The 19,232-nt window shown below is 47.9% G+C and overlaps 1 protein-coding gene across 8 annotated transcripts in view; it reads left to right on the plus strand.

Moving 5' to 3' along the window:
• The window catches only part of dnah5l (dynein, axonemal, heavy chain 5 like), a 40,913-nt gene that overhangs the window by 16,816 nt on the left and 4,865 nt on the right, over positions 1-19,232 (plus strand). For all 8 annotated transcript variants that reach the window (XR_011238906.1, XM_069512134.1, XM_069512133.1 and 5 more), the window contains 53 exons: positions 264-413; positions 532-650; positions 872-1,008; positions 1,098-1,260; positions 1,360-1,471; positions 1,566-1,694; positions 2,077-2,276; positions 2,398-2,551; positions 2,638-2,748; positions 2,823-2,978; positions 3,281-3,409; positions 3,589-3,804; positions 4,151-4,297; positions 4,380-4,552; positions 4,699-4,769; positions 4,867-4,974; positions 5,351-5,538; positions 5,991-6,185; positions 6,379-6,513; positions 6,922-6,979; positions 7,142-7,273; positions 7,758-7,975; positions 8,060-8,194; positions 8,320-8,496; positions 8,860-8,949; positions 9,100-9,234; positions 9,600-9,701; positions 9,804-9,971; positions 10,219-10,425; positions 10,665-10,757; positions 10,989-11,225; positions 11,493-11,558; positions 11,845-11,985; positions 12,259-12,390; positions 12,505-12,615; positions 12,798-12,952; positions 13,077-13,198; positions 13,301-13,530; positions 13,644-13,802; positions 13,875-14,031; positions 14,193-14,338; positions 14,602-14,736; positions 14,821-14,922; positions 15,030-15,143; positions 16,083-16,250; positions 16,475-16,579; positions 16,825-16,938; positions 17,027-17,203; positions 17,427-17,621; positions 17,699-17,854; positions 17,952-18,134; positions 18,306-18,476; positions 18,548-18,799. Coding sequence is in view for 7 of the 8 variants with exons in the window: in XM_069512134.1 (XP_069368235.1) it covers positions 264-413; positions 532-650; positions 872-1,008; positions 1,098-1,260; positions 1,360-1,471; positions 1,566-1,694; positions 2,077-2,276; positions 2,398-2,551; positions 2,638-2,748; positions 2,823-2,978; positions 3,281-3,409; positions 3,589-3,804; positions 4,151-4,297; positions 4,380-4,552; positions 4,699-4,769; positions 4,867-4,974; positions 5,351-5,538; positions 5,991-6,185; positions 6,379-6,513; positions 6,922-6,979; positions 7,142-7,273; positions 7,758-7,975; positions 8,060-8,194; positions 8,320-8,496; positions 8,860-8,949; positions 9,100-9,234; positions 9,600-9,701; positions 9,804-9,971; positions 10,219-10,425; positions 10,665-10,757; positions 10,989-11,225; positions 11,493-11,558; positions 11,845-11,985; positions 12,259-12,390; positions 12,505-12,615; positions 12,798-12,952; positions 13,077-13,198; positions 13,301-13,530; positions 13,644-13,802; positions 13,875-14,031; positions 14,193-14,338; positions 14,602-14,736; positions 14,821-14,922; positions 15,030-15,143; positions 16,083-16,250; positions 16,475-16,579; positions 16,825-16,938; positions 17,027-17,203; positions 17,427-17,621; positions 17,699-17,854; positions 17,952-18,134; positions 18,306-18,476; positions 18,548-18,799 (7,836 nt within the window). In the remaining variant the exon portion in view is untranslated. The remainder of the gene's footprint in view (positions 1-263; positions 414-531; positions 651-871; positions 1,009-1,097; positions 1,261-1,359; positions 1,472-1,565; positions 1,695-2,076; positions 2,277-2,397; positions 2,552-2,637; positions 2,749-2,822; positions 2,979-3,280; positions 3,410-3,588; positions 3,805-4,150; positions 4,298-4,379; positions 4,553-4,698; positions 4,770-4,866; positions 4,975-5,350; positions 5,539-5,990; positions 6,186-6,378; positions 6,514-6,921; positions 6,980-7,141; positions 7,274-7,757; positions 7,976-8,059; positions 8,195-8,319; positions 8,497-8,859; positions 8,950-9,099; positions 9,235-9,599; positions 9,702-9,803; positions 9,972-10,218; positions 10,426-10,664; positions 10,758-10,988; positions 11,226-11,492; positions 11,559-11,844; positions 11,986-12,258; positions 12,391-12,504; positions 12,616-12,797; positions 12,953-13,076; positions 13,199-13,300; positions 13,531-13,643; positions 13,803-13,874; positions 14,032-14,192; positions 14,339-14,601; positions 14,737-14,820; positions 14,923-15,029; positions 15,144-16,082; positions 16,251-16,474; positions 16,580-16,824; positions 16,939-17,026; positions 17,204-17,426; positions 17,622-17,698; positions 17,855-17,951; positions 18,135-18,305; positions 18,477-18,547; positions 18,800-19,232) is intronic.

Here is a 19,232-nt window from a genome sequence, read left to right on the forward strand (position 1 = left end):
GTCAATCAATCATCAATCAATCAGTCCTCACATTGTATTTGTCTCATATTCAGTTTGTCTCTTCAATGTCAACAAGCAGCAACGTCCTCTGTCCTAAACACAACAAGTTAAAACTATCAGGATCAGCTGACATCATCAGGATCAGTTCCTCCGTTCTTTAATCACCCGTCATGTGTTCACTCTTTGATTCACTCAGTCATTCATTGTGTTTTGAATGTGACAGTGAGACACGTTTGACTCATTCCTCACTGTTTGTGTTTGAGGTTCGGGAGGCGGAGGTTCGTATCGACGCCACCATCGGCCCAGTCGAGGAATCCTTCGCTCTGCTCAACAAACACGAGCTGCTGTTCAATGACGGCAGCGCCGAGCGGGTGGACGGCCTGACGTACGCCTGGAAGAACCTCAGTGACCTGGTGCGGAGGGGGCGTGGTCAAGGGAAGGTATCATATCAATAAGAGTTTGTACAAAGATGCAGGTACACAGGTGTGTGTGTGTGTGTGTGTGTGTGTGTGTGTGTGTGTGTGATGTTAGGTGGTGCAGAACCAAAACACTCTGGTGAAGATGCAACCCAGCATGAAAGCAGACCTTCTGTCTGCAGTCCAGAGTTTCCAGAGAGACGTTCACGACTACTGCACCAAGTACAACAACAGGTACACACACACACACACACACACACACACAGACACACACAGACACACACACAGACACACACAGACACACACACAGACACACACAGACACACACACACACACACACACACACGTACAGGCACAAAACATGTTGGTCCTGCGTGCAAAACCCTAAAACCTGTGTGTGTGTGTGTGTGTGTGTGTGTGTGTGTGTGTGTGTGTCTGTGTGTGTGTGTGTGCAGGGGTCCTGGCGTGGAGGGCGTGGCTCCAGTTGAAGCCAGTGAGCGTCTGCAGGGTTTTCAGTCGGACTTCGATCAGCTGTGGAGGAAGTTCATCACCTACTCAGGAGGAGAGGAACTGTTCGGTTTGACTGTTCAAGGTTCGTCTCACCACCTGCCTCCTTGCCTCCTTGCCTCCTTCTCTCCTGGCTCCTCCTCTGTCCTGCTGACTCCTCCTCCGTCCTTGCAGAGTATCCAGAGCTGCAGAGGATCAAGAGGGAGCTCTCTCTTCTGTCCAAACTTTACAGTTTATATAACTCCGTCATCGACAGCGTGGCGGGATACTACGACTTCCTGTGGGCCGAACTGAACATTGAGAAGATGAACCTGGAGCTGCAGGACTTCCAGAACAGGTAGAGCAGCGAAGACAGTGATGGGACAATATTTCAAACTTAAAGAGGGAAATAAAAAGTCTCTGTTGAATTTGTCCACCTGTCTCTGGGTCTTTTCAGGATCAGGAAGCTTCCGAAGGCGTTGAAGGAGTGGCAGGCGTTTAGAGATCTGAAGAAAACCATCGATGACTTCACTGAGACCTGCCCTCTGCTCTACATGATGGCCAACAAGGTACGAGGCCGCTCGGAGGGGGCACTGATCCATCTAGAAAACATTCCTTTGTTTGTGTCTCAGAACTTGAAGCTGTGGACTCTGTGTCCTCCAGGCGATGCTGCCCAGACACTGGACTCGTCTCAGTGAGTTGACCACTCACAGTTTCCAGGTGGACTCAGAGAGTTTCTGTCTCAGAAACATCATGGAGGCTCCGCTGCTAAAATACAAAGAGGACATTGAGGTTCCGATGATTTATTCACATTATTTTATTTTAATCTGACACAATAACTTTAGTTGGAAAGATTATAATTCTTAACTTGTTAATGATGAAGTTCATTCTTCCGGGACTTTCCTTAATCTTTTTATTAATCCTGAAATGTCCAAGATGGAGATCACAGTTTGGGAATAACCTTGAAATGTTTGGAGTCTGGAATAAAAATGTAGAATCAACATGAAAATCAGACCTGGATTATAAGAGATAATATAAAAACTCTTCTGCCAGAGTGACTTCAGTCAGGACATGAACAGTCTAAAATAATCCTGATAATCCAGATTAATCTCCACAAATCGAAGTTCAGAAATGATCCGAGTGGTTTGTCTGTCTTGTGTCCTGCTGCGGTCAGGATGTCTGCATCAGTGCAGTGAAGGAGCGAGACATCGAGGCCAAGCTGAAGGACGTCGTGGCCGAGTGGAGCAGCCAGACCCTCAGTTTCGCCCCCTTCAGGACCAGAGGAGAACTGCTGCTGAGAGGAGCCGACACCGTGGAGAAAGTCTCCATGATGGAGGACAGCCTGATGGTGCTGACGTCACTGCTGAGCAACAGGTCGACAGACGGGGGGGTCGAGACATGAATGAACGAATGAATGAATGAATGAATGAACGAACGAACGAATAAATGAATGAATGAATGAATGAATGAATGAATGAATGAATGTCTTCTGCAGGTACAACGCTCCGTTCAAGCCGTCCATCCAGCTGTGGGTCCAGAAACTCTCCAACACGTCCGAGATCATCGAGAAGTGGTTGTCGGTTCAAAACCTCTGGATCTACCTAGAGGCCGTGTTCGTGGGCGGAGACATCGCCAAACAGCTGCCTCAGGTCACAACAATCATCAGGCTGCGTGTCGCCTGTGACATCATCACCACAGCTCTCCTGTGGTTTGATGCTTGTTGTTTGTTCCTCAGGAGGCGAAACGTTTCCAGAACATCGACAAGTCCTGGCAGAGGATCATGCAGCGAGCACACGAGCTTCCCAACGCCGTGCAGTGCTGCGTGGGAGACGAGACGCTCAGCCAGGTGCTGCCCACGTGCCTCTGAGCAACACAGCGATGCTGTAGGTGCACGCTCACAGTCGCTTGTTGTCTCTGCAGCTGCTGCCTCATCTGCTGGAGCAGCTGGAGCTGTGTCAGAAGTCTCTGTCCGGTTACCTGGAGAAGAAACGACTGGTGTTTCCTCGCTTCTTCTTCGTGTCCGACCCCGCCCTGCTGGAGATCCTGGGTCAGGCGTCGGACTCGCACACCATACAGGTGACACGCACGAGCTGTATTCATCACGTTAACGCCAGGGATCAAAATCACAACGAAAGGTGTCGGACGAGAAGAAGCACGTCAGCTCAGCAGAGCAATAATTACATTAAAATAAAAGTAAAGCAAAGTAGAAAGAGCTTAATATAAAAAAAGTTAAAGAGAATACACCACGGGAAAAACTCTCTCACACACACACACACACACACACACACACTGGTTAAGGTTAAGTTAGATTTCTCTTTCTTTACGATCTTGATAAACTGGTTGATAAATATTAATACATGAATTGTCTTTGTCTTCAGGCTCATCTCTTGAGTCTGTTCGACAACGTTAACCGAGTCGTTTTCAGTGAGAAACTCTACGACCAGATGCTCAGCTTTCAGTCTCAGGAAGGAGAAACTGTGGCGCTGAGTCAACCCGTCATGGCTCAGGTACATTTGATCTGTTTTATTCATTTATTTATCCTTTATTATTTGATTTGATGTATTCTCCTTCCCCCTCACACACTCTGAATCACTACTTTTTCAACAATGTAATCCGCTGCTGCTTCTCAAATCCTCTGACCTTCAAACTGTGTGAATCTGTGACTCCTGATGATTCAACCTTCCAGGGCAACGTGGAGGTGTGGTTAGTGCAACTGCTCGCCGGAGTCAGACAGACGCTCCACGCCATCATTCGTCAGGCCTACGTGATGATCGCTGACCCAGGCCTGCAGCTGCTGGACTTCCAGTCAGCGTTTCCAGCTCAGATCGGCCTCCTGGGAATCCAGATGATCTGGACCAGAGACGCAGAAGACGCACTCGTCCTCAGCAAGTCTGACAAGAAGGTGCTTTTTCTTTTATATATCAGCGCCAGCGACACCCAGTGGTCGGAGGCATCATGTTTTCACGTCACATTGTGAACGTGATATCATGAGAACGCCTGAAGGGACTTTCTTCAAATTTGGTACGAAAGTTGATTCACACTTGAAGATGAACTGATTAGATTTTGATGGTTTTCATGCAGGTAAGTGGACACGTAGCAGGAGAGTAGATAACAGCGATAAATTACATTTAGATTATCCGACGTTACTTTAATGTAACTTAAAAATTATGCAAAGTCTAATTCCAGTTGTTATTTTAAAGCGAGTGGAAACGTACGTTTGACCCCCCCCCCATCTGATCATGTGGCAGATCATGCAGACTACCAATCAGAAGTTCATGGACCTCCTCAACGAGCTGATCGACATGACAACGAAGGAGCTGAGCAGAAACGAGAGGACCAAGTATGAGACGCTCATCACCATCCACGTCCACCAGAGGGACATCTTTGACGAGCTGGTGGGTGGACGGAGGGACGGAGACATTATGGTGCGGCGCTAATCGGAGTGGTTATGTCACTTTGTAACATTATCTCCATCAGGTGCGCCTGAACGTTCGATCTGCGTCGGACTTCGAGTGGCAAAAACAGTCGAGGTTTTACTTCTCGGAGGAGACGGACAGATGTGTCATTCAAATCACGGACGTGGAGTTCAGCTACTGCAACGAATACCTGGGCTGTACAGACAGACTGGTCATCACTCCGCTGACTGACAGGTACAAAGCCCGCCTCCTCCAATAGTATATGTTAGCATCCTTTCTGGAGGAAGTGGAGACGGGCCGACCACCTTAATTTAAACTCACAAACCAAACCCACGGACAGATCATGGAAGAAATATGTTAACACTCTGACACGTGTCCAGGTGTTACATCACGCTGTCGCAGGCCCTGGGGATGAGCATGGGCGGAGCTCCGGCAGGCCCGGCAGGAACAGGTAACACAGTCTCCAGTGAAAAACTCCCACTCTGAGTTTGTTGCTGTAATTTAGTGTGTGTGTCTGTGTGCGTTTGTGTGTGTGTTTGTGTTTCCAGGTAAAACAGAGACCACGAAGGACATGGGTCGCTGTCTGGGCAAATACGTGGTGGTTTTCAATTGTTCGGACCAGATGGACTACAGAGGACTGGGACGCATTTATAAAGGTGTGATGCAACAGTCGACTGTGATTAAATCCCTGCGAACCTCTTGCCCTCTGATCTTGGTAACTGCTGATGGTTCCAGTTTAAACCGAATTAGTCTGAATTAGAAAGAAAGAACAAAACCCGGAGCTGAGCTGAAAGACTAAATTCATGATTTACCGATCATCTGTGTTCCAAAGCTTTGGTTAAGAGTTCTGGGTAGTGACCGAAAGAACGAGGCTGCAAAAGCAAGCAGCCAAAAGAAGTTTTCTCTGTCGGGTGACTGGGCTCAGACGTGGATAAGCTGGGAGCAGCCAGACACAGACAAAACAGAAAATGTCCTTGACTGTATGTCCAGTTGTGTGAAGTGCCACCTGCTGGTTGTTGTGTGTCTCTGCAGGTCTGGCTCAGTCTGGAGCCTGGGGCTGCTTCGATGAGTTCAACCGCATCGAGCTGCCGGTCCTGTCCGTCGCCGCCCAGCAGATCTACATCGTCCTGCAGTGCAAAAAGAACAAGAAGAAGCAGTTTGTCTTCACAGACGGAGACGTGGTCGACATGGACCCTGAGTTTGGCATCTTCCTCACCATGGTAACCACGATATGACCTGCAGGAGGAGTTACAATCTTTGTACTGAGTGAAAACTGAGAATAAATGAACGAAGGTCTGGTCCGAAATCTTAGCTCCAAACCGAGTGATGTCACAAGCTGTGTCCCTTCAGGGGTCACATGCTTCAGAGGAGGGGCCAAGCTATCCCAGGATTCATTGGTGACAAAGCTAATGAGTTAGCTATAGAGGCAAAGTGCAGCGGCTAAAAGTAGCAAATGATGGAACCATAAGAGCTTGAGATGCAAATATGAAATCAGCTGGTGAGTCCCAGGACTGAACCACCTCAGAACCAGAACATTCTAACAGCCAGAGTTCCAGCTTTGAATTTGTTCAGAGCCTCAACAGAACAACCAGAGAACCAGTCTGTTGAACTCTGTCAATGTATCTCAGAAGCAGTCAGTTATCAAGACCTGATTTTATACCTGGTCCCTCAGAACCCTGGATACGCTGGTCGCCAGGAGCTGCCCGAGAACCTGAAGATCCAGTTCCGCACAGTAGCCATGATGGTCCCTGACAGAGCCATCATCATGAGGGTCAAACTGGCCAGTGCAGGTTTTCGTGACAACCAGGTTCTCAGCAGGAAGTTCTACACCCTCTACAAACTGTGTGAGGAGCAGCTCTCCAAACAGGTCGGGCACAAAGTGAAACATCATGAAAACTCACATGGACATTTTCCAGATGTTTCACTAAGAGGCTGCGGGAAAAGTCCAGAGACACTGACTCATCTGTTCTCACACACAGATCAGTTCAGATCAGTCAGAACCATATCATCATATTTTCTATGCGCCTGACTTCATGATATTAGTTTTGTCTTTACACCAGGTCCATTATGATTTTGGTCTGAGGAACATTTTGTCAGTTTTGAGGACGCTGGGAGCCGTGAAGAGATCCAACCCGTCAGAGCCAGAGAAGACCGTGGTGATGAGGGTCCTGAGAGACATGAACCTTTCCAAACTGGTGTGTGAGTGTGTGTGTGTGTGTGTGTGTGTGAGTGTGTGTGTGTGTGTGTGTGTGTGTGTGTGTGTGTGAGTGTGTGTGTCTGTGTGTTTGATAACAACTTCCTAAAATGACAGAAACCATCTACAAACATTTATTGAACATCTGCCTCATGCTCTGCAGACATGGAGGAGGTGGAGGTTTATGACCTATACTGCAGCCAGCCACCAGGGGGCGATCAACATGATTTGACTTCACTTTAGGAGCTGTCATGTCGTCCATCTTTATTTACAGAGAAAGTCATTATGCTGCTAATTTAACTGTATTATAACAAGAATATTCGATGGTCGATTATTTGTTGGTTCCAACAGTATTTGAAAAGATATTTTGTGTTTTGTTATATTTGATAATCTGATGGTTTCTGTGCAGGTGGACGAGGACGAGCCTTTGTTCATGAGTCTGATCAATGATCTGTTTCCTGGTATCGGTACGTTTCTAAACAACAGACTCACTCATGTCTTTACAATCGGAGATGTGGCGACAAACACAAACAGTTATTACAACGTGTTTGTGTTTGATCACGAAATGTTTCAGTTTTAAGTTTGATATGATTTAATCCAGTCGCTCCTCCTCTCCATCCCTCTGCTAGTTCTGGATAAGGCGGGGTATCCAGACTTGGAGTCGTCCATCTTCAGTCAGGCTCAGAGGGCCGGCCTGATCCCTCACCCCCCCTGGATCCTCAAACTGGTTCAGCTCTACGAGACGCAGAGAGTCCGACACGGTACAGATCATCAGACAGAACTTTATTAAACTGAACGTTGACACCAGGTATTAAACATCCAGCTCTGGTCTACTCATCTGAGATCACTTGTTGAACCTATGTTTCACCACTAGATGGCAGTGTCTGGGTTTAAATGAAAATCTGGAAGTGGACTTTTACATTTCGTGACTTTATATAATTTGTGGTTTCATGTTTGTTTGGGTCAAAGCTGATGTTTGTGTTTAGAGTCAGAAATAGATTTATTATCAGCCTGTTCATCAAATTCAGCAGATGTTTCTCGACCATATAAATAAAAATGAAAACAACATTATTAAAATAATTTGTTTGTTTTCCAATATCAAGATCTTGTTTTAGAGCCGGCCTCATGGCGGAGAACCATCGAGTCCTTCATCTATTGTTGTCGTTGAAGTAGTTGTTTATCTTTGTTTTATTCATACATTAGGTTCTTGAGTCAGTTTTGGTTCAGCTGCTTGTTCTCACGCAGGTATGATGACGTTGGGTCCCAGCGGAGCCGGGAAGACGACCTGCATCCACACCCTGATGAAGGCCATGTCAGAATGTGGCTCCCCGCACCGGGAGATGAGGATGAACCCTAAAGCCATCACGGCCTCGCAGATGTTCGGCATGCTGGACGTCACCACCAACGACTGGACCGATGGCGTCTTCTCCACACTGTGGAGGAAGACGCTCAAGGCGAAGAAGGTTTGATGGACAGACTGAAGTTATTAGATTTATAATAACCTAAACATGTTTATATGACACATTTGAACCGTGTGTGTGTGTCAGGGGGAATATATCTGGATTGTGTTGGATGGTCCGGTTGATGCAATCTGGATCGAGAATCTGAATTCAGTTCTGGATGACAACAAAACTCTGACACTGGCAAACGGAGACAGGATCCCCATGGCGCCCTGCTGCAAGGTAACACCCCAACCTTTGTTAGTCATGTGTCAGCCAATCAGAATCCACTGAATAACTGTCATGAACTCCACCGTAACGTGTAGAAGTTGTAATATGACGACACGTCCTTTGTGTTCTGCCTCCAGATTGTCTTTGAGCCCCACAACATCGACAACGCCTCCCCGGCCACCGTGTCCAGGAACGGGATGGTGTTCATGAGCTCGTCTGTGCTCGGCTGGCGCCCCGTCCTGCAGGCGTGGCTACAGACACTCCCGGAGCCGCAGGCCGACGCCCTGAGACTCTGCTTTGACTCCTGCTACCAGGTGGAGAGAGAATCCTGGAGAGGATGTTCAAACAGTGGCCAGTGTTTCTTTCAGGGAGACGAGGGTGTCAACGTTTCATAGTTGTACTTCTTACTGTCGTCTTCAAGTTAAAGAGACTATCAGTTATCACAGGTTCCTACAAGCCTCGTTCCTACTGAGCATCAATCTGATTCAGTTAAACATGAGCAGCTAAAGTTTCCCTGAGGAGGTGGAGACCAAACACAGAGAAACAAGAGAGAGAAAAGTGGGACTCCTCATTTATATCTTTGAGTGATGCAGGTGGAAACTAGTTCAACATGATACTTAATCAACGTCATCTGATCGTAGCCATAATAATAATTCTAGTGTCTGTTCCACCTACAGGACGTGGTGGACTTTGTCTTCACTGCCATGTCTCCTAAGATGCAGGTGCTGGAGTGTATGTACATCAGACAGACGGTGGACCTGCTGCAGGTACGACAGGAAGTCACAGTGTTTGTTGTTCTTCAAAAAGTTCCTGTTTCTCTGTGACCGGGCCGCAGCTCCGTGTTAGAGCTCAAATCAGACAGAGCGTTTCTCCAGGTTTTACTTTTGTCTTTTCTTTCTTCGTATCTGTGTCTTCAGGGTCTCCTCCCAGCCGCAGAGGAGAGACAGGGTTGCCACGGTGACGTTGGTCGGCTGTTTGTATTTGCGGTCATGTGGTCGCTCGGCGCGCTGCTGGAGCTGGATGACAGAGCCAAGATGGAGGCCTTTCTGAAGGTTTCTGAATTCTTTGGTTTCTTCATGGAGACGTCATTCTCTTTGTTCAGACATCCTTAAAATCCTCATTCATGTTCCACAGAGGATAAACCCTGGAGGTTTCTGACTGTTCCTCTAGCGACACCCTCAGGACAAATTTTATTTGCAGCTGCAGTGCTGGTCAGGCTCTTGCTTTAGTGGCTGTAATGAAAATGCAGCTATGAAAGTATTTATTTACTTTTTTCATGTAATGAAACCTGATGCGTCAGATTTCTTCAGCTCTTCGTCAGTTTCATTCTGAGAGAAAAGACCTTGAATGATTTTTGTCTCTGGAGTTGTTCCAACGTGGACTTCAGGGTAAAGTGTTGCATTATTTGTGTTTGAAGGGACACGGCTCGTCTCTGGACCTGCCGCACACTCAGGACGACGAGACAATCTTCGAGTTCGCCGTCAATGAGCAGGGGCAGTGGGAGCACTGGTCCAACAAGGTGTGTGGACACGAGGCCGTCATCGTTCTGTTGACTTAACCACGTGAACCTTTATCCCTCAGAGTCAAAGTCAACTCGTTACCCTCCTCTGCCATGATTCAGGTCCCAGAGTACGTCTACCCCAAAGACCACGTCCCGGACTACTCGTCCATCCTGGTTCCAAATGTGGACAACGTGAGAACGGACTTCCTGACGCGGACCGTCATGAAGCAGAGGAAAGCAGTGCTGCTGATCGGAGAGCAGGGAACCGCCAAGACCGTCATGATTAAAGTGAGACACGAGAGACGTAACGCAACACGCTGACGTTCCATCCACAGTTTAATGTAGTAACACAATGAATGAATGTAATTACAACAATCTGATTATTTAACCGAAGAATTGGATCCAAACAGAACCTGTCGACAGAGGGCAGCCCCAGTGGCTGTTAGAGAGACTGCAGCTTCTTGCAGCTAGCTCTTATCCTCAGCTCGCTAATGCTACAGCTACATGACGTGTTTCTCTCTGGCTCCCCCTGCAGGGCTACACTGGTAAGCTCGACCCGGAGCTCCACCTCAGTAAGACGCTGAACTTCTCGTCTGCCACGCTGCCCAGCATGTTCCAGAGAACCATAGAGAGCTACATCGATAAGAGAATGGGCTCCACCTACGGGCCGCCGGCCGGACGCAGGTTGACTGTGTTCATAGATGACATCAACATGCCCGTTATCAACGAATGGGGAGACCAGGTCGGCCTCAAACCCTCTGATTGGTCAATGTCCATTTTTTCTTTTACAGTTTAACAATCTTACAGGCAATATTTTTATCAGGAAATTAATAATTAAACATGTTAAATACGATTATCTATACATTTGTTCACAGTCGGATGATTGATGTCGTTTCTTTTCATCGAATTTCTGTTTTTGTTTTAATGACACTTCCTCGTAACCAATCACTTCCTGAGATCTTGTTGCCCCGCCTCCATCAGATAACCAATGAGATTGTGCGTCAGCTGATGGAACAGGGAGGTTTCTACAGTCTGGATCGTCCAGGAGAGTTTATCACCGTGGTCGACGTTCAGGTAACAACTGGGTCAGGCTCCAAATGTTTTGGTTCGTGGCGGCCATGTTTAAATTAGATATTTTTGGATCATTGATTAAAGAGCAACATTTCCTGTTTGGCTGAGCCTCAGTGTTTCCAGCTTCAGTTGAGTGAAGGACTTTTAACACGTGTCTGTCATATATCTGCTTCCTGTTTAATGTCCTTTCGCTGCATCAATGTGCCGACTAATGTTTGTAACAACCTTTAACAGCTGGTGGCGGCCATGATCCATCCCGGTGGCGGACGGAACGACATCCCTCAGCGGCTGAAGAGGCAGTTCTCCATCTTTAACTGCACGCTGCCCTCCAACTCCTCCATCGATAAGATCTTTGGCACCGTGGCTCAGGGATACTTCTGCCCAGAGAGGGGCTTCCGCGCTGACGTCTGCGACCTCGCCGCCGCCCTAGTGCCCACCACCAGGCGGGTGTGGCAGGCCGTTAAGGCGAAGGTAAAATATTGAGAGAACTTGTTGTTGATTAATAAAACTTGTCATAAAACTTTTTTTCAGAATTATATTATTATGTATCATAATATTCTCCTTATATCGAACAGCAGTGGTTTTATTTTACAATTTTCTGATTCTGTAATAAATCAGTAAAACTAGTTTACACAGAATGAAAGTTCCCTGCTTTTATTGTGAAGATGTCCAGGAGGTACAGATTTCGTCTCTCATCTTGTTTGACTGATGTTTCCTCGTTTGTGTCTGTTTCCTCAGATGTTACCGTCTCCTGCAAAGTTTCATTATATTTTCAACCTGAGGGACCTGAGCAGAATCTGGCAGGTAGGAAACACACTTCCTGTTTGTATTTGAATCCTGAAGGAAACAAGAACAATGAATTGATGCTGATTCCTGGTTTTCTGTCGACAGCGACGATGTTTAGTGTCAACAATGTTCCCACACTACAACAAGGAGGGCTTTTATTTTGATATCTCTGTGCAACATCCTGTGAACCTGTTGTATTGTATTATTCAAGAAAATGTTTGTTATATTTGTGTTGTGGTTATTGTTGTGTGTGTGTGTGTGTGTGTGTGTGTTGTGTGTTGTTGATGGTTGTGTTGTGTATCAGGGGATCCTGACTGTGACGTCAGACGTGTGTCAGAGCTCCTCCCTCCTCGCCGCTCTCTTCCATCATGAATGTTTCAGAGTCATCGCCGACCGGTTCGTCGACAGCAGCGACCAACAAACCTTCAGCTGCATCATGGAGAAGGTGTGAGTGTGTGTGTGTGTGTGTGTGTGTGTGTGTGTGTGTGTGTGTGTGTGTGTGGGATAATAATAATAATAATAATAATAATAATAATAATCTATGATCAAATAAATTAAAAGCAACTCTACATAAAATGTTTTTTACTGAAAGTGAAGGACAAGAAATAAGATCAGGTCACAGGTGAAGTTAAAAATCTGCAACATATAAAGTGATGAACCCGTGAACCAATCAGGTGTCAGGATGTCCCACTGTCACCACATAACCCCTGTTGCCCAGGTCACAGTGGAGGATCATGGGAGAGCTCTGACTGAGCACCCCCAATGGGACAGTTGCTTTGTGGACTTCCTGCGTGACGCTCCGGAGGCGACGGGGGATGAACCCGAAGACACCGAGCTGGTAGCTCCGAAGGTTCGAACCCAAACAGACATTTTTATTTGTTTCATCAATAATTAGTCTGAACTCCTCAAGATGACCACATGTTGGAACAGAGCCAATCAAAAGCTTTCATGACTTGATTGACAGGTGTATGAGCCAATCCCGTCCCTGGACACCCTGGCGGAGCGGCTGTCTGTTTTCCAGCAGCAGTACAACGAGGCGGTGCGAGGCGGAGCCATGGACCTGGTCTTCTTTAAGGTGACCATGGCTTCTGTCAGACTGACGGCCACCAGCAGGCGGCCATGTTGGATTCAGAGTTGATATTTAAAACTCGTAAAACTCTATTTTTTATTTCTTGCTGTGGAGGAAGAAGTTAATCTGTCTGTTGTCTCTTTGGTTCTATTGGTGAGCGACTCTCTCTGTTTAATCTGACACCGCAGGACGCCATGACACACCTGATGCGGATCTCACGGATCCTGCGGACGCCGCAGGGAAACGCCCTGCTGGTCGGGGTGGGGGGGTCGGGGAAGCAGAGCCTGACGAGGCTAGCTTCGTTTATCGCAGGATACCAAACCTTCCAGATCACGATGACCAGGTGCGAAACATTTATTTAACACTTTGATTGTTTAGATTGGTCCATGTCCCATCTGCCTACATGGAGGAGGAGGAGGGGATTATGACTGTGTGTGTGTGTGTGTGTGTGTGTGTGTGTCCTGCAGGTCGTACAACAGCAGTAACCTGCTGGAGGACCTGAAGGCTCTGTATCGTATCGCTGGTCAGCAGGGGGGAGGAGTCACGTTCCTCTTCACAGACAACGACATCAAAGATGAAGCGTTCCTCGGTACCAGACTGTAAATCATGACACCGTCAGAAGGGTTCGTCCTCTGGGGAACATGAATGTGAAGTCTGCCTGTTAGATTTTCACATTTTCTCTCTGCTACAGAATACATGAACAACGTCCTGGCCAGCGGCGAAGTCTCCAACCTGTTTGCTCGAGACGAGCTGGATGACATCACTCAGGATCTGATTCCTGTCATGAAGCGAGAGCACCCTCGCCGACCTCCGACCTCAGAAAACCTCTACGACTTCTTCCTGTCCCGTGTGCGGAGCAACCTCCACATCGTCCTCTGTTTCTCGCCTGTCGGGGAAAAGTTTCGCACTCGTGCACTGAAGGTGAGTGACGGAGTGAGGTGAGATGTGATGACATCACAGGAGGTTACGAGACGGTCGTGAATGAAATAGATTAAAAACCACAGTGTGACATCAGCGACCTTTGACCTCAACAGTTCCCGGGGCTGATATCAGGCTGCACGGTCGATTGGTTCCAGCGCTGGCCTCGGGATGCCCTGGTCGCTGTGTCGCATCACTTCCTGTCTCAGTACCAGGACCTCCGCTGCTCAGAGGACGTAAAGCGAAGCGTTGTGGTTACCATGGGAACCTTCCAGGTACCGCTCTCAGTCCAGCTGTGTATCATCGGCACGTTCGGCAAACCAATCACATGACGTCTCTCCCTCCAGGACCTGGTGGCGGAGAAATGTGGCGAGTATTTTCAACGTTTCCGACGTCAAACGTTTGTGACTCCAAAATCGTACCTGTCCTTCATCGACGGCTACAAAATCATCTACGCTGAGAAGATCGCTCACGTGGGCACGCTGGCTGAGCGCATGAAGACAGGTACGACCAGGAACACGCTGGTTTACAGGACGGGTTCAGTCCTGACGGTGACGTGTGTGTGAACGTGTGTGAACGTGTGTGAACGTGTGTAGATAAAATAATTATTGATCAGCAGTGATGATGAAAAGTTCAGACTCGCCTCGTCGTTAATCCTGTTGCAGGTCTGTGTAAACTGATGGAGGCGGAGCAGTCGGTGTCCCAACTCTCCGAGGAGCTGGTGGTGAAGGAGCAGGAACTCGCTGTCGCCTCCCAGAGGGCAGATGAAGTCCTGCTCGAGGTCACGGCGAAAGCTCAGGCTGCTGAAAAGGTCAGAGACACAAATTTGTTATTGTCACGTTTCCGTCCCTGCTGATCGGAGCCGACAACAGAGTCATGTGACCCAGGAGAGAATGATGGTTTTATCTGTGGGAGGAGTCAAAGGTCACATTACGCTCCCACAGTCTATAAACATCACGTCCTCTGATAATGAACCCATATTTGATCTAACGTGAACATAAACGTCATGATGAGTGTGTGTGGTTGTGCCCCCTAGTGGCCACAGCACAGTAGTACCCAGGAGTTTCTGTGCAGGTGAAGCAGCAGGTGCAGAAGGTGAAGGACAAAGCTCAAGTGATTGTCGACGAGATTGAAGTCGATAAAACAGCAGCAGAGTCCAAACTGGAGGCAGCGAAACCAGCGCTGGAGGCTGCTGAGGCCGCACTTCAGGTCACACACACACACACACACACAGACACACACACACACACTCACTCACACTCACACACGTAACGCCCCTCTTCCGGTCTACAGACCATTAAACCATCGGACATCGCCACCGTGAGGAAGCTGCAGAAGCCTCCTCATCTCATCATGAGGATCATGGACGTCGTGCTGCTGCTGTTCCAGAGGAAGGTCACTCAGTCGTTTCAAATAATCACGACCAGTTCATCGCTGAATCCAGAGTGAAACCAGATGTTGCTCTATCGTCTCATTTCTCTTCCTCGGTCTGTTTGTCTCAGATCGACGCGGTGACCACCGACCCAGAGCGACCTTGTCTACGACCTTCGTGGGCTGAGGCCATGAAGCTGATGCAGAACTCGTCGTTCCTCAGCATGTTGCTCAACTTTAGCAAGGTCACACTTTGTTTTACTGGAGTCAGATTCTGCTGCTCGCTCACGATACTGTTAGAGACGAGGACACGTCAGAGTTCAGTGAATGTCCACGTAGATCTGAGACGACAGAACAGAATGTACACACACACACACACACACACACACACACACACACACACACACACACACTGGAGTTTATAACTGTGTGTCAGTGGGAAACCCCCGACTCATCTTATTGCACTGCAGTCATCACCAGCCTTCCAAGCAGTGTGTGAGTGTGTGTGTGTGTGTGTGTGTGTGTGTGTGAGAGTGTGTGTGTGTGTGTGTGTGTGTGTGTGTGTGTGTGTGTTTTACATACCTGCTAAGATGAGGATTAGCTGAGCTGACATTGAACGTCTGTATGTTTAGAACTGGAAAAACCCTGAACTCTGTGTGTGTGTGTGTGTGTGTGTGTGTGTGTGTGTGTGTGTGTGTGTGTGTGTGTGTGTGTGTGTGTGTGTGTGTGTGTGATGTTAAATTCAGGACTCGTTCACAACTGGTTTGTTTCAGAGCTTCAGACTCTGGGTCGAGTTCTGGGTCTGGATCAAACTGAACCTGGTTCTGTTGGTTCACAGTGAAAACACTGTTGGACAGTTTGGACCAATCACAGGAAGTACAGACAATGTCAGAGGCTGTCTACAAACCAATCAGAGTCAAGTACAGGTAGACGACGCCCACGTAGGTGATGACGACAGGACGTACGTGTGAGACAAAATTCTTCCGTCCCTAAACAGATCAGATGAAACATGAACAAACATGAAGCTTCAGACTCAGAGCTGAACTGGTTTGTGTTCAGATGAGTTCCTTCACATGAATCTGTCTGGTTCATAACTAATGGTTGAAGTGCTGTTGAGACGCTGTGGTGAAGAACATGTAGATGATGATCACAGCGCCTCCCTGCTGTCGTCCTCTGTGCTGCAGGACTCCATCACAGAGGAGGTGGTGGAGCTACTCGCTCCTTACCTGGAGATGGACGACTACAACATGGAATCAGCCAAGAGGATCTGTGGTAACGTGGCTGGACTCTGCTCCTGGACTCAGGCCATGGCTGACTTCTTCTCCATCAACAAGGAGGTGCTGCCCCTGAAGGTACAGACGCAGGAGTCCAGATATAGAACTTCACTCATCGATTCCACGCCTCCTTAAATAAATCACTCATAGAAATCAGTCCTCCAGAAACATCCGATTGTTTAATCAGGAATTATTCTCTGAGAACTCAGTGAGTGAGTGAGTGTGTGTGTGTGTGTGTGTGTGTGTGTGTGTGTGTGTGTGTGTGTGTGTGTGTGTGTGTGTGTGTGTGTGTGTGTGTGCAGGCTAACCTGGCCCTGCAGGAGGCTCGTCTTGTGGTCGCTCAGGCTGAACTCTCTAAAGCTCAGGAGCAGCTGGACTCTAAACAACGAGAGCTCGACGCCGTGCAGGTGAAACTAGTTTAAACTTGAACTTTTTCATCCTAAATACGTGAACATGTGTTTTCTTCTTGTGTTTATCGCTGTTCGATCCCATGGACACGTTCAAGTGATCATTTTCTTCCTCCGTGTTGGCGACACCCAGTGGTCAGGTTCACTAGTGTTTGTAGTGTGAAACTGCTCTGATTGGTGGAGACAAACGACTGATTGTACTTTTATTATGAACTGTAGTGAAATGTGAGTGTGCTGAACTTTAGGCGCTTTACGACGCCGCCATGAAGGAGAAGCAGGACCTGGAGGACGACGCCCAGGCCTGCCGCCAAAAGATGGCCAATGCCACGGCTCTGATCGACGGACTGGGAGGAGAGAAGGTCAGCTTTCATCCCGTCATCTTTCACTCATTCATCTGTCATACATCTATCCTCTCATCCATCCATGTCTGTCCTCGTCGTGTCTCAGGTCCGTTGGACGGACAGCAGTGTCGGGTTCCAGACGCAGATCAAACACTTGGTCGGCGACGTCCTTCTGTCCACCGGTTTCCTGTCATATGCCGGCCCGTTTAACCAGGAGTACCGCTGCCTCCTGCTGGAGCTGTGGAAGAAGGAGATGGAGGAGAAGCTCATTCCCTTCAGTCCTGTAACACGACACAAATCCTCTGTCTCATTATTTCAGCTTTTATTTGACAAGTCGTAAAACAGAAAAAAGTGTTGCACATCTGCTCAGATTGAATAAAACAATATATCTGTATTAAATTCAAATCTGACAGTAAACTCAGTGAATATTAAAGAATCTGTTCATAGTTAAACTCATGGTGACGTGGAGAATCTTTGTGAAAGTCTAAACTGAGACGTCCCTGCAGGACTTGAATGTGATTGGTCTGCTGGTGGACAACGCCACAGTGAGCGAGTGGAACCTGCAAGGGTTACCCAGCGACGACCTGTCCATCCAGAACGGCATCGTTGTGACGAAGGCTTCACGCTACCCGCTGCTGATTGACCCCCAGGGTCAGGGCAAGACCTGGATCCAGAACAGGGAGCGAGAGCAGCAGCTGCAGGTGAACACAAAACCATAAATCACAAAACCTCCTCTGCCCCTTGCTGGTGAGAAGTAAAAACCTCTTCTTTGTCTCAGGTGACGTCTCTCAACCATAAATATTTTCGAACCCACCTGGAGGACAGTCTGTCTCTGGGGCGCCCCCTGCTGCTTGAGGATGTTGGGGAGGAACTGGACCCAGTTCTGGACAACATACTGGACAAGAACTACATCAAGTCTGGATCCACTTACAAAGTGAGAATCAGACTAACAACGTTTAGTTTCATACTTTTAAAAAGAGTCTCAGCTGTTCAGGAGTCACAGGTGATGTCTGTCCTCCTTCACCCTGCAGGTGAAGGTGGGAGATAAGGAGGTGGACGTGATGAAGGGCTTCACGCTCTACATCACCACCAAGCTTGCCAACCCGGCGTACAGCCCCGAGGTCAGCGCCAGGACGGCCGTGGTCGACTTCACCGTCACCCAGCGAGGCCTGGAGGACCAGCTGCTGGGACGAGTCATTCTGCTGGAGAAACAGGTCCACACTGAACAGATAACCAGCTAGTTATACTGGTTATACTGTTAGTTAACAGCTGCTGTGAAGTAATCAACAGTTTAATTCCTCCTGTGCAGTGATTCCCAATGACCCTGAGTCCTAAACCTTTTTACCATGTGAATCTGACTCTGTTCACCCTGTGGGTCTGACTAGGAGCTGGAGGCGGAGCGAGTGAAGCTCCTGGAGGAGGTGACATCCAACAAGAGGAAGATGCAGGAGCTGGAGGACAGTCTGTTGTTCAGGCTGACGAGCACGCAGGGCTCCCTGGTGGAGGACCAGTCCCTGATCGAGGTGCTAAGGGTCACCAAGACCACGGCTCAGGAGGTACCGTCTGTCAGCTCAGGTTCAGGTTCAGGACTCAATCTAAAAGAAAATCAATAACAAACCTGTTGTAGGTGAGCGAGAAGCTGTCGGTGGCGGCAGAGACGGAGGTGAAGATTAACCAGGCCAGGGAGGAGTACCGTCCAGTGGCCACCAGAGGGAGCATCCTCTACTTCCTGATCGTGGAGATGTCACTTGTGAACATCATGTACCAGACGTCGCTGCGGCAGTTCCTCGGGCTCTTCGACTCGTCCATGCAGAACGCTGCCAGGTCGCAGGTCACCTCCAAACGCATTTGCAACATCATCGGCTTCCTCACGTACCAGGTGCTGCCCCCTAGTGGGGCTTTATGCTTTGTTTCATGTCCGTAATTTTGTTTCCTGTAGAGACTCTGCCCTCTAGTGTTCGATAGAAAGTGACGTCACTGCAGGATTCCTGGTGAATGTTTATGTTATGTTTATTATATGTGTTGATAAATACAAAGAAATGAATCAGTACATTTACTTAACTTGTGATTCTACAGTTTCACAATTCGACTGTAAACAACCTCCATCATCTGAATGAACTAACCTCTGAGCTCATTAGTTTTATTCTAACTTTCCAGAGGAAAGAACTTTTAACGTACATCGAATGAAGAATACCATCAGGGACCATGGTGGTCCCAGGAACAAATACATTTCCAATTGACTCGCATATGTTTAAATTTCAGAGTACTGTGTGTTGTTTAAAATATAAATGACTATGTTCAGAAGAAATGTG

The sequence above is a fragment of the Paralichthys olivaceus genome, chromosome 17, assembly GCF_024713975.1.
Source record: "Paralichthys olivaceus isolate ysfri-2021 chromosome 17, ASM2471397v2, whole genome shotgun sequence".
In the NCBI taxonomy this organism is placed as follows: domain Eukaryota; kingdom Metazoa; phylum Chordata; class Actinopteri; order Pleuronectiformes; family Paralichthyidae; genus Paralichthys; species Paralichthys olivaceus.